The sequence below is a fragment of the Dicentrarchus labrax genome, unplaced genomic scaffold, assembly GCF_905237075.1.
Source record: "Dicentrarchus labrax unplaced genomic scaffold, dlabrax2021, whole genome shotgun sequence".
In the NCBI taxonomy this organism is placed as follows: domain Eukaryota; kingdom Metazoa; phylum Chordata; class Actinopteri; family Moronidae; genus Dicentrarchus; species Dicentrarchus labrax.
The window spans coordinates 2,714,071-2,726,257 of NW_026136717.1; the positions used below are offsets into that span (position 1 = coordinate 2,714,071).

General features: G+C 41.1%; 2 protein-coding genes across 4 annotated transcripts in view; one reads left to right on the forward strand and one right to left on the reverse strand.

Annotated features, from left to right (window-relative positions):
• focad (focadhesin) overlaps nucleotides 1-5,598 on the forward strand; it is a 44,900-nt gene extending 39,302 nt beyond the window's left edge. For all 3 annotated transcript variants that reach the window (XM_051428527.1, XM_051428526.1, XM_051428525.1), the window contains 11 exons: nucleotides 3-105; nucleotides 195-275; nucleotides 445-573; nucleotides 658-773; nucleotides 854-1,114; nucleotides 1,439-1,528; nucleotides 2,206-2,383; nucleotides 3,732-3,829; nucleotides 4,224-4,478; nucleotides 4,642-4,717; nucleotides 5,398-5,598. In XM_051428527.1, the coding sequence (XP_051284487.1) occupies nucleotides 3-105; nucleotides 195-275; nucleotides 445-573; nucleotides 658-773; nucleotides 854-1,114; nucleotides 1,439-1,528; nucleotides 2,206-2,383; nucleotides 3,732-3,829; nucleotides 4,224-4,478; nucleotides 4,642-4,717; nucleotides 5,398-5,471 (1,461 nt within the window). In that variant the 3' untranslated portion in view covers nucleotides 5,472-5,598. The remainder of the gene's footprint in view (nucleotides 1-2; nucleotides 106-194; nucleotides 276-444; nucleotides 574-657; nucleotides 774-853; nucleotides 1,115-1,438; nucleotides 1,529-2,205; nucleotides 2,384-3,731; nucleotides 3,830-4,223; nucleotides 4,479-4,641; nucleotides 4,718-5,397) is intronic.
• hacd4 (3-hydroxyacyl-CoA dehydratase 4) lies at nucleotides 4,744-11,347 on the reverse strand. The gene is made up of 7 exons (XM_051428601.1): nucleotides 10,973-11,347; nucleotides 9,584-9,690; nucleotides 9,245-9,372; nucleotides 9,009-9,118; nucleotides 7,974-8,080; nucleotides 7,228-7,335; nucleotides 4,744-6,091 (listed from the first exon to the last, which is right to left on the reverse strand). Coding segments are annotated over exons 1-7 (645 nt in total). The 5' UTR covers nucleotides 10,975-11,347; the 3' UTR covers nucleotides 4,744-6,008.
• Nucleotides 11,348-12,187: the final 840 nt, after the last annotated feature.

Sequence of the window (12,187 nt, forward strand, 5' to 3'; positions counted from 1 at the left end):
AGATCATCACATTCTCAGGAGCCCTGGGTTTGCAGTCCAACAGTGCTTGTTTGGTGGGTCATTTGCATTTGGCCCATATGTCCACCAGCCACAGTCACACAGCAGGTAGGGTAGGTCCCAGTGTGAACCTCCATGTTACCGGTAGACTGGCAAACAAAATAAGTAGCAGTGTGATATCTGTTTCATCTTCTCAGTTCCTCAGGATTTCAGTTACCTCTCAGAGAAAAGTGTCATCAGGTCTATCATTGACTTCCTCACAGAGGCTGGAAAAAAAGGTGAGTTGACTTGTTTTTAAATTAATTGTCTCTGCATCAGTTTCATCTCTATCCCAAATGTAGCCCTCCCTCTCAGGAGAAGCACCACTTATAACTTTATTTTCAACATTATACCGCAAATTTGAACATAAAATACTTTTGGGAACATCCTTTCCTCCTTTGGACCCAGGTCCAGAGTTTGCCCATCCAGCTCTGGTTAAGACCACTCTGACCCCGCTGGCATCAGTTGGAGCCAGTTTCCAGTACCCGCCTATCAACTGGAGTGCTGTCCTGTCCCCTCTGATGAGGCTCAGCTTCGGTAAGAGTTCTCACACATTTGCCTCTTTGTACCCGGGGGCCAGCAGAGCCGAAGCTCAGCATGATTTTTTTCTCCCTCTGTCAGGAGAGGATGTTCAGCACCAGTGTGTGGTGCTGGCAGTGTGTCAAGCTCAGTCTTCACAGAGTGCCTCTCTCTTTCTGGGCTCCTGGCTGTCACCGCCCCTTGTGCACAGTCTCAGTGTAAGTTCCTTAAGTACTGAGCCAAATATCAGCATTGATTGTGATAAAGTGTCAGTGGAGAGCCTGTGTTTCTGTTCCAGTACCTGACTCGGGCTCACCTGTACGAGAACTTGGGCTTATGGATGAAGCACGTCGCTGAGGACAAGCTACAGGTCCATGTGGAGAGCCTGGGCCTGCAGCAGTTCCAGGACGACCTTCGACCGCAGCGTCTGTCCTTGTGCCACTCCCTGCTGCAGGGCCTCGCTCAGGCCATGGCCCTCCCAAACCCCCCCAACAACTGCTGGACCATCCTCCGCTCCACCACTGAGAAGATCTTCACCCTGCTGCCCAACCAAATCCAGGTACAAATGCTGGAAGGAAATGAGGGTTTCAAATAGTACTCTTTACCACTAACGTATTCATTTTTACTCTTCACTTGTTCAGACACTTAGTGTTTACTTCTGTCAACAGAAATTTCAACTACTTTTGGCTTCTGGCAAACAGACACTGACTGCAGTTTACAGTGCTTGAAATAAACTGCAACTCCTGAAAACAGTTACAACATGTAATGGCATATTAACATGAGTTGCTTTAAATGTAATAGTAATTTCACCAGACCATTCACCTGAGAATGTCCACCTGTTTCCAGTAAATGTCTTCTGCTGATGATACATTTTTTTGTTTAGGATAATGAAGTAGATTTGTACGTGGGAATCGCCAAATGTCTGTCTGAGATGTCTGATACAGAGATTGACCGAATTGCTCAAGTCACAGAGGTACAGTATGAGTGACAGGTACAAAATGGTATAGAGAAAAAAAGCTTGTGCTAAATTATGAAAATTGCCACCTGCAGTGCAGTTGTCTACCACATATGTTGGAAAATATCATGTGTCTTTCAGAGTGAAATGAGAATATAGGTATCAGTCTCATGCCTGTGTGTTAGGTACAGAGCTGGAGTCAGGACGTGGGTTAGCCTAGCTTAGCATTAAGGCTGGAAACCAGGGGAAACAGCTAGCCCGCTAGCTCTGTCCAAAGTTCGCAGATTAACAGGTTGTCTTTAATCACAAACAGAAATCTAAAAATGACCATTTCTGGTGTTAGGGGGAGTTGAAAATATCTTGAAATAGCTCAAGGTTCCAATGCATCCTGGAAAACCAGGCAAACCTAGATATTTAGAGACTTTTCCAGTCATGGAAACACCTGTAAAATTGCATTTTAGCCCCTCACTCAGATCGCCTGCTGTTTTAAGAAGCTCGAGGTTAAAAATACTACGACAATCTGTATAAGTGTAAATTCAATTCAATTCAATTCAATTTTATTTGTATAGCACCAATTCATAACATTAGTTATCTCAGGACACTTTTTAAATAGAGCAGGTCTAGACTGTACTCCTTATATTTAAATTAGAAATGAAAACAGCAGAAAATAAAGCTCTGTACTCTGTACTGTTTAGGCTCAGATGGAGAAGACCTGTTTCATCCTGGCTTATTTGACCGCCCAAGGCAGAGTTCCCCTCCTGGGTCTCAATGACATCATTGCTGGCGTGCTTCGTGGTTGGCCAAGCTGCAGAGTTGGCTGGCTCCTCATGCAGACTTTTTACCAGTGTCGCCTGGCCGCCAGCTCCAATACAGGTTAGGAAACAAGTTAAGCCATTCTTGCTGCACATCTTATATTAAAGTGTGCAGTGTCTAGGTGGACATCATTGAAGTTGTACATAAATACTGTGCTAATTCAAATTCTATACATTGTTTTTATTATCATTTTTATTTTGAAAAAGCATTAATTTCACATGCAGCATTTTACAGTATGTAAGTAAGTGTTACTGCAAGTAGATTCACATGCATTGTGCAGATTTTTGCAGTACTTTTGATGACCATAGCTCTTTCATAGATTTTCTTTTTTAAAGGGGAACTTGGCAACTCTAGCCATTTCTTCGCTGGTTTTTAATTTTGTCGTCACATGTTTTCTCAATGAGCTCCCCCTACAGCTCTGGGACGTATATTTCAAAACACTGTCGTAAAAAAAACTCACTTGCGGCACCCTCCTCCCCCTTTCTACCGCTGCTGATGTGCATTTGTTGCCGGGCAACTTTTTGGTGTGGAGCAATGTCTACCGAGGTGGGTAATACATTCATCGTTGCTTGTTCTTATAGCCGGCGTGGCTAACCGGTATTGAGGGGGGCGTGTGCGTTTATGTGGAATTGCCGTAAAGCAGTTTGTGTTTCTCGCTCGTTCTCGCTTCTCACGATACTTCCTATTTCCAACTTAACGGGACGGTAGTCCCAAAGTTGCAAGGTTGGTTTTCCGCCTTGGGACGCTAGGGGGAGCGGGGAAAGTCACTATTACCACTGGAACAGGCCATTTAACCATCCAAATGATTTCTAAACGGGTTTATTAAGTTGAAATATTATTGAAATAGTTGCCAAGTTCCCCTTTAACATTAGCTTTAATTATATACAAGTTGACCCTTCCTAAGGCCCGCCCCTTTTTGCTCTGTGCTCCAGTAAGAGTTGAGCAAGCCTCACAGAACCTTGGTCCACTTTCTCCTTACCTGTACTAGTCTATGTTCAAAATGGTTGAAAGTGGTTAGAAGATAAAAGTGACAGTTAGCTAATGTTAGCAAAATGTTAGCTAACTAGCTAGCTAATCTATATCAGTAGTTAGCTGGCTAGTTACATCTGATAGCTGATGTTAGCAAAATGGAAACAAATTGGATAACTAACAATTAATGTAGATTAGATAACTAATTAGCTAGTGTTTTGCTAACATTAGCTAGCTTAAGATATGACCATACACTCTATATTATATATATTTTATCTTTTAACCATCTTCAATATGTGGTTGCCTTTTCACCATTGACAAGCTTACACATATGTACAGTAAAGGAGGAAGGTTCAATTGAACGGCTTTCACCTTATACACAAAATTGTTTTAATGATCGATTTTGAGTCCATATGAGATGGTTTGTTCTTTGCTATAGGCGTTTCAAAACGAATGGAGTGGCTCCTGGAGCTGATGGGACACATCCGAAACGTTGCTTACGGCGCAACCTCCGTCCCATGTGGAGACACCAAACTGGTATGTTTCTGAGCCACGCTGTCAAACTGCAGCACAGTATTTCTAGAGGCGTGTGTTGTCACATGCCACAGATGATAAAAGCTGTTTCAGCATGTGGGTGAGACTCAAGGGCTGCTCAGAAATAACTGTCATTCCTTCCAGTCTTGTTGGGTGTGTCCACTAAAATAACATAAAATGAACTGTCGTACTGTTGGCGATATAAGTTCCCAAAATGTACCTGAACGTTTACTCAATGTTTTTTACCTGAAACTCAATTTGTGTAACTCAATAAACACCCTGGAGTCTTTTTGCATAGTCTCTGCTGCAAATATCTGTAATAAATGTCCTGGACAATTCTGGTCAAACTCCACAGACAGTATTTTATATATTCTTTAAGATATCCCTTTTTTTGCAGGCCACAGACTTCCTGTTCCAGGTTTTTGCTGCCGCTGTCGTTTCCTGGGGTGACCACTTCATGCCCCTCCTCCTCGGCATTAGGGCCCAGTGGTTCCCATGGCAACCCGGCTCCAAGCCCCAAACTCTACGACACAGTCTGTACGGCGGTGAGGAGTCACTCACTGACTGCATCCTGCCACAGTGCCTGCTGGGAATCTCCCACAGCCTGGCTCTGCTTCTGGACAAAGAGCCCTGGAGCAGCCAGACACACAAGGTCAGTGTGTTTGATACAGTGTATTTAATTTGGAAAACAATGAGTAAGCTATAGATCAGTTTGTTAGAGCCAAACAAGATGATGACAGAGGTGTGTGTGTGTGTGTGTGTGTGTGTGTGTGTGTGTGTGTGTGTGTGTGTGTGTGTGTGTGTGTGTGTCTCAGTTCATAGACTGGCTTCTCAGCATCACAGAAGGTCCTGAACAGAGTCTGTCAGCCACAACCATCAGCACAGCCAAAGGTAAAACACACTAACACAACAGCACATACAACACACAGTACTTTATGTCACAGTATTTATGTATTACATGGAAGTTCATATTCATGGATTTTGGCATTATTATTATTTGTCTTACTTCTATTAGGTGGTTCCCATAATGCTATGGGGGATATAAACAGGATGCTGTGGTCTTCTGCTTGACCCTGTTTTTTAAGCTAAGATAGATAGAAACTATAGAAAAGTATGCCGTGCTGCGTTGGAATGAATGGATGTCAGTTCTCATCATCAGTCATCCATGATGTTAGACCATGTACGTTTCAGAATACACAAAAATTGCACTGTGTAAATGTTTTACGAGGAGGGACATGCATCCAGTGTGTTTGTTAGGCATCCAACATACACAGTGGGTTTTTGTGAGAAACTGAATGCAAACATGTTTGAAGATTTTCACAGGGGGGTAACACTGATGTTGGTATTGTTATGGCAGCATAGTAAGACTACATAAACATCAGTATTGGCTGTAGCTAGTTGAACACACACAGGCGCAACGTGAAACACACAGCCTGTCTTTCCTCTTACTGACATCACACTGACATTCTCACGAGCAAACAACATTCTTGGCAGAAATAAAAAATGTCCTTGTTTGATTATAAACTGGAAATGTTCAGATTGGTTTATCTGATGGTCCTTGTGTGTTTCAGCCACCCTGTTAGCCCTGAGGTCCTCTGCTGAGTTCAAGAAGAAAGCCGTATGGACCAGAGCATACGGCTGGTAGCCCTGAGGAGCCACTGCACTGCCATTGTTGCTCTGCTTCAACCACATATGAGAACGGCAACATCAAGAGGAATGTGCTATGTCAGAACAATATATGCCCATTAAAAGTTCATCAAATACAGGAAACATTTAATGGTGTTGGATTACATTTTGTGGCTCTTGAGTTCAAGATCTGTTCTTAAATATAGATTTTATTGATGACATCAAACTCAGCTCGTTAAAGGTTATATATACAAAACTGCTACTAGATGTTGCAATAGAAAACTGCATCAAAACAAATGGCCAACCAGACTTCATAGACAGGGCCATGCTATGTAAACAAACCACAGAGAGGCTGTGATAACAACACAGGTAAAGGGAGTGTGTCATTATTCTCTGCTCAGGACTCCACTATACCTTTATATACATAATAGTTGTTTGCTGCTTCATTAATCTTTAAAATCTCATATATATCACTTTTCAAGTCTCCATTATCTTTTCAAAAACCTTTCAAAAGAAAAAAAGAACATCAAAACATTCACTCTTTTGATTTGAGGTGTCATTTCCTCTTCATCTTCTTGTTCCATTTCTCCAGGTGATGTTGTTTCTCCTTCAGCAGCTGCCAGACTGTTACAGAGGCCCCTAAATAGACAACACTGGTGTTAGAAAGTCAGGAGAAACTGAACGGTGTGCAAACTGTTGTTTTGTCTATCGTCATTTTGTATAAAAAGATAGGTTTACTTCCAAATGTACTGGTTATAAATAAATGTTGAGGCTTGACAAACCACAGCTCAATTATCCTAAACACACAGCTGAGTTCTGCCTTCATTTATCTGTGAGCACACAAAGCTTCCAGTCTGACTACACCCTGACTTACCACTAACTTCACTCAGTAAGCTCTTAATCAAGTCCTAACATTACGACTGCAGGGTCAAACACGCATTCCGGGTAGAGGGGTTTGCAAAATGATCATTATCTCTACAGGTTATCTGGCAGTCATCATGACAAAAGATAACATAAGAATATAGCTGACAGCAGCACTGATGGCAACCAGGAAGTATGGTTTACATACTTTACACCTTCTCACAAGTTGAGGCTTGACATCTTTTAATTTTAGATTTGTTGTACTGGTGTAGTCCCGCCCTTCAATCAGTCATTACAAAATGTCATCAAATAAGTCATGACCCTAGATTGTGAAAACTCATACAAAAAATTCATACAGTGCATTGTAATCCATGTAGCCGCTTATGACACATTAACTTTTAGCATTTGTAGCAACCCCTAGTGGCTGAATATCCCAGGGAAGCTCAGGCTCATCTAAATACATGCACTGAATTTGATTGTAATAGCTTAATCCAATTTTGATTTAGAAGCATTTATGTTAAACTGAGCCTAAAGGTCCAGTGTGTAACATTTAGGAGGATCTTTTGTAGAAATGGAATATAATATTCATAGCTATGTTTTCATTACTGTATAAAAGATTTTTCTTTCTGAGACTGAGGTTGAAAATGTATGCCAAAATATACAATTTGTTGTTATAGCACCACCATCTAGCCAGTCACATTTTTGTCTGGGAACTGTAGCTGTTACGGTTTAGGGCAGAAGAAGAAGCAGAAGAATGATCCTTACATATACAGTAGGGTTCCACCTGCTTGGACTCCTACTAATTGCCACAGTGATGAGTTTTGTCATTTGAAAAGCCTTCATACTCTCAGATGTGTTCCTCAAACTGTCCTCACTCGCTCTTTCCAGGCTGAACACCAGCTAAATCATCTTACCGAGAGCGAGAACAGGCAGGTAGAGCATCGGGAGGAAGGGGAGGTGAATGTGTGCCGAGGTTGGTGCTGTTGGCTCAACGTAAGACAGGGCCTGGTATATAGTGACACCTGGGGAACACAAAGAAACAGTCAGCAGCAGCAGAAATGTAGCACGTTCAAGAGAGAATTATTCCTTTAAAGTTTTCATAATGAACATGGGATGTTCTATACTGCCCCATTGAGAACCTGACTAAAAGAGTCCAATAAAGAACATTTATAGGGCAGAAACACTGGATCTGGTCAGTGGTGAGAAGTTATCTGACTGCCTGTGTGTGACTGATACACTGGAGCTTCAGGTCTGTCCGTAGTGTGTGTGTGTGTGTGTGTGTGTGTGTGTGTGTGTGTGTGTGTGTGTGTGTGTGTGTGTGTGTGTGTGTGTGTGTGTGTGTGTGTGTGTGTGTGTGTTGTGCTCTGTCAAACACACTCTTAAGCAGAGGCTGGAGTGTACTTTACTCACACACTTCCTGACATTTTATCATTGACCCTGCTTTGCCAACTCGTTTCCTGTATGCTGACACTACTTCCCTTATGTGTTTGACACGTTACAGCAGCTCATATTGTTCAGCATGTGTGACAGCAGCTACAGTATCACTGACAGTTCATGATCCTATGGTAGTCAGATGCAGTTTGAGGCCATTTGTCTTTTTTAAAGCTGCCGGTTCTGCAGTTTGATAGTAAAAGTGAAGTCAACGAAATGATTTAGTCACCTTCATTGGCCACTGACAGGACATATAATGGGATCCAGAGTGTGTAGCGAATCCACAGCATGGTGATGGAGGGTTTGTCCATAACACACAGCAGCTCATGTGGGTACCTGTCATTAAACAGCACACATCAAAGTGTTAGTGAAGGGCATACTGGCATATGATTACACAATAACTGACAGTAAGTTGGATCATAAGCTGTAAGCCTCTGTTCATTACTAGCACACCTGGCAGCTCTCTCTGTATGTCGTAGAAAAACTATTCCTCAACACTCCATCTCACTATAATCTGATACTGCTGCAACTCTCCATATACCTGCCACTTTATATAAATTCAACAAGACATGAACATACAGTTTTGACCAAATATTTATACTTCACAGCGAATGTAATTAAAAACTACATGTTTGTCAAGATATCTTGCTTTAGACCATTGATCGTTTATAATTAGTGGACAGAGCTTCCAGGTCTGTGAAGTGAAAACAAACTTGGAAGTCTTAAACCTGCATTGTTTCTAAGGGCCAGCAGGGGGCAGCTCCATGGGCTGCAAAAAAGAAGCAAAGATATTGAGTCTTAGGGATAAATGAGTTGATTTCTGACTTGATTTATGAGCTCAGAGAACAGTTTCCTAATGCGTTTATGGTCTTAATCTCTAGTTTCAGTCTTCTTCCATACAGCATGATGTTCATTTAGTAACTGATGGTCCCATTTAGGCCCATTAGACCATAAAGCAGGGTATGCTTTAGCCCGGGGCTACCTTGTGATTGACAGCTCATTCTCAGTGAGTCTGTCCAGCTCAACGCACCAAACTCAGATCAAACTGTCAAACTAGGCTGAGCTGATCAAATATGAATCAAGATTCTGTTACTGTGTTGCCTGTTTCTCACCTCACATCTTTTCAGAAACATATTTTAGTGTACTGTATCTGAAATTCGAGATTGTGTGTGACTAGACGAGACCTGAAATTTGCTATCTTTCCCAAAAAGTGGAAACAGAATGAAGTGTAATGAAAAGATATGCCGTTAAGTGGTGTGCATACCGTAGGAGGTCCAGAATGTTCCACAAGAAGAACTGTACACATACGACTGGTTTACTCTGGATCTCCTCCAGCATGATGACCATGATCAGCAGGAGGTTCTTCTCCATAACCTGAAAAACAGACAGCTCACAGTCCACCAAGCAACTCACATTGATAAAGAACTCCATTTGAGTGTCTTATAGCATCCATGTGATCAGTGATAACATTCCATTGAGAGGTTGAGCTGTGATACACACTTGGATGAAGCGAGGAAGGAGTCTGGCTTTCTCAATCCCATCAGCGATGTGGAAAAGCTCCAGGATGGAGAGCAGCTGGCACAGACTCATCACAAAGCCAACAGAGTAAAATGTGTCCGCTAAGGCATCTGCAAATTCAGAGATTTTGTCACACTAACATACACCATTTGGTGGAGACCTATCCTATTTATGCTATTCTGAGTTAAAACCAATTAAAATTTGAGAGCTGCTCTTTCATATTTAGCCCAAAAAGCTTCAAATATTTCACAGTATTGCATAATTTTGGTTCCACTGGGCTGTTTATTCTGATTTGATGGAATCTGAAACTGATAAGCTTACCATGGCCAAAGGTGAGAAACCTGGCTATGATATTAGCCAGTATCCATGTGTGTCCACAGAACTGGAACAGGTTGTATGAGAAAATGTAGACGAGCCTGAAGCTAAACCTGTAAGACAAAAAAGTGCACGGACCAGTTTAGCAAAATTGGCTTTTTTTTTTTTTTTTTTTGTCAATTTGTCATGGGCAGGCCTCCTGGCACGGTGAATGGAAAATATGAATGTTATTAGTTATACTAGTGCTTTTCCTGTTAGGACATGTCAGAAGGATCTGTTTACTACAAAGCTGCTAAGGTTAATGCCCTTTAATTAGAATTTCATAAATCACCTAACTGGAACTATTTTGAGTAAATTAAATTACATGGAAACACAGACAGAAAATATATGTATTGTAAGTACTGTAGAACTTCAAGATATTTCCATTACATATTTGCAATTTGTTAGATTTCTGAGGAATATAGAGTTTTCCTGATACTTTTAGATAACTTTTCATACAATTATCTGTCTGTTTTATGTTTTTTTCATACATACTAATGAGGTTTCTTTTAGGACAAATTCAGTGTTCAGAGAGTAAAGGAATATAGCTGGTGTTCACGTCTTCAAAGTTTACATCTTAAGTAATAATCTAAATCTTAAAAATAACAATTTAATTTGGTTTTCACATAACTGAAGGAAATGCTGAGATCTAGACCTACTGTGTGTTTTCTTACCCTTAAAATTAACAACGTCTTGCAATCCAGTGAAGCTTTGGCGATCCCTAGTGGGGGTCCTGACCCCCAGGTTAGGAACCAATGCTCTAAGTCACCCATAAAACCTCCTCAGAGAACTCTAGTACCAACTCAAGCCCCTATGATATATTCATTAGGATGTGAAAGCCCTCAAACCCTCTTGTAACCAATGTCTTAGTTAATTTGACCTTTAAGAATTTGCATAAGCCCTCAATGAAACCCTCATTAGAACCAGGGAATCCCTTTATACAGTATACCTTGGAATAAAGCATAAATACATAGGCATACTTATACTGGTATTATATTAGTTAATTTGTTATAGAATCTTTCCAGCACAAATAAAGATTTAATGGGGGAAAAAATATTAGATAGATTTTCATTACTGACATGTTAATAAAAATAATAATGTTAGGAAATAACCCTGTGTAGCTTTATAACTCAGTGAATATGTTTTATGTATAAAACTTGCAATATAAGTTCCAGTCTTTCAGATACATTTGAACTCTAAAGTACTTTAGCTGTAATGCCTGGAAAAATGTAAATAGTAAATGAAGCTGTGTGTGTGATCGGCCTGACATTCCTCAGCACGCCCTGGAAATACAGAGCATTCCTCCCACAGCCAGAGCTCAGACACCGCTGTAAAACCCTCACAGTACTCACTCACATTCTCCTTCTGAAGTTTCCCTTTGTCCCTTTGTTGCAGGTAAGAGGATCTGCTCATACTCCCTGTGTGAGTCTGAAGGGGATCATTTCTCCAGGTGCAGTTTGTGGCTCCTCACAGTGGTTTTTCTCCCAGCAAACCGAGACCCGCCTCTTTTACTTCGGCCTCCTTCACAACTGGAAGCAGAGAAATGCTGCAATATCTGTGCTTTGTGCTGCTTCCTCAGGCTGATTGTTGCAGTTTTTACTTTACAGCGAGTAGGAAGTGGACATTTCATGTGCGAGTGTGACGCCAGACAGTCCCAGCCCCCTTGAAGGAAACCATGAAGTGTCTGCCAAGAACACACAGGCTCAGGAGAGAGAGGAGAGAAGGAGCAGCAGGAGAACAATGAGCGCCACACACACACACACACACACACACACACACACACACACACACACACACACACACACACACACACACACACACACACAGCATATGTAGAATGGCAGGATTAGCGGCAGGGACGAGTCAAACACTAAGAATACTACTATACTAAAATTGAAAGTGAATGTAAGGGAAGGTACTGCTTTCCTACTCTGCGTGTCTCAGCACACACATTGGTTTCTAGGGAAGATGTAAAAACACCTCATAAATATATAGTTTCATTTTTAAAATGGCTTTAGTAATTTCTATTTGGACTTGTTGGGGACTATTTTCTGCACTGGATTAATCCACATTTGGCGCTTTAGTGATTATTTGTGGCAGCAGGATGGTGTATGTGAGATTGAATCAAAATAAATGACAGTGTGTGTTCATGGTAATGAAGGAACATGTCCTCCAGTGTAGTGTGGCTCATTGATGTGTTTTTAATAGTTTTTGGACAATAATGGAGCTCTATGGCACAGAGGAAGAAGATATTGTAAATATTCATTGTCGGTTAGTCTGGGATTTGTTGACTACAAGAAAAATATAGACTGTCACCAAATTTATCCTTTAATCAAAAAGTAAATATAAAACTATACAAAAACACATTAATGCTAAACTTTAATCACTATAATAACTATTAAAAGATATAAAAGGATTTAGTGACATTTAGCAATGAGATTGCAGATCACCACCAAGACCGCTGCTGATTGGCATTTACATTTTAGTATTAACAAACAAAAGTAGCAACAGCCACCTTAATTCAGTATGTAACATACACCATATGGTCCCAGACTAAAATGGCCGTTTGAG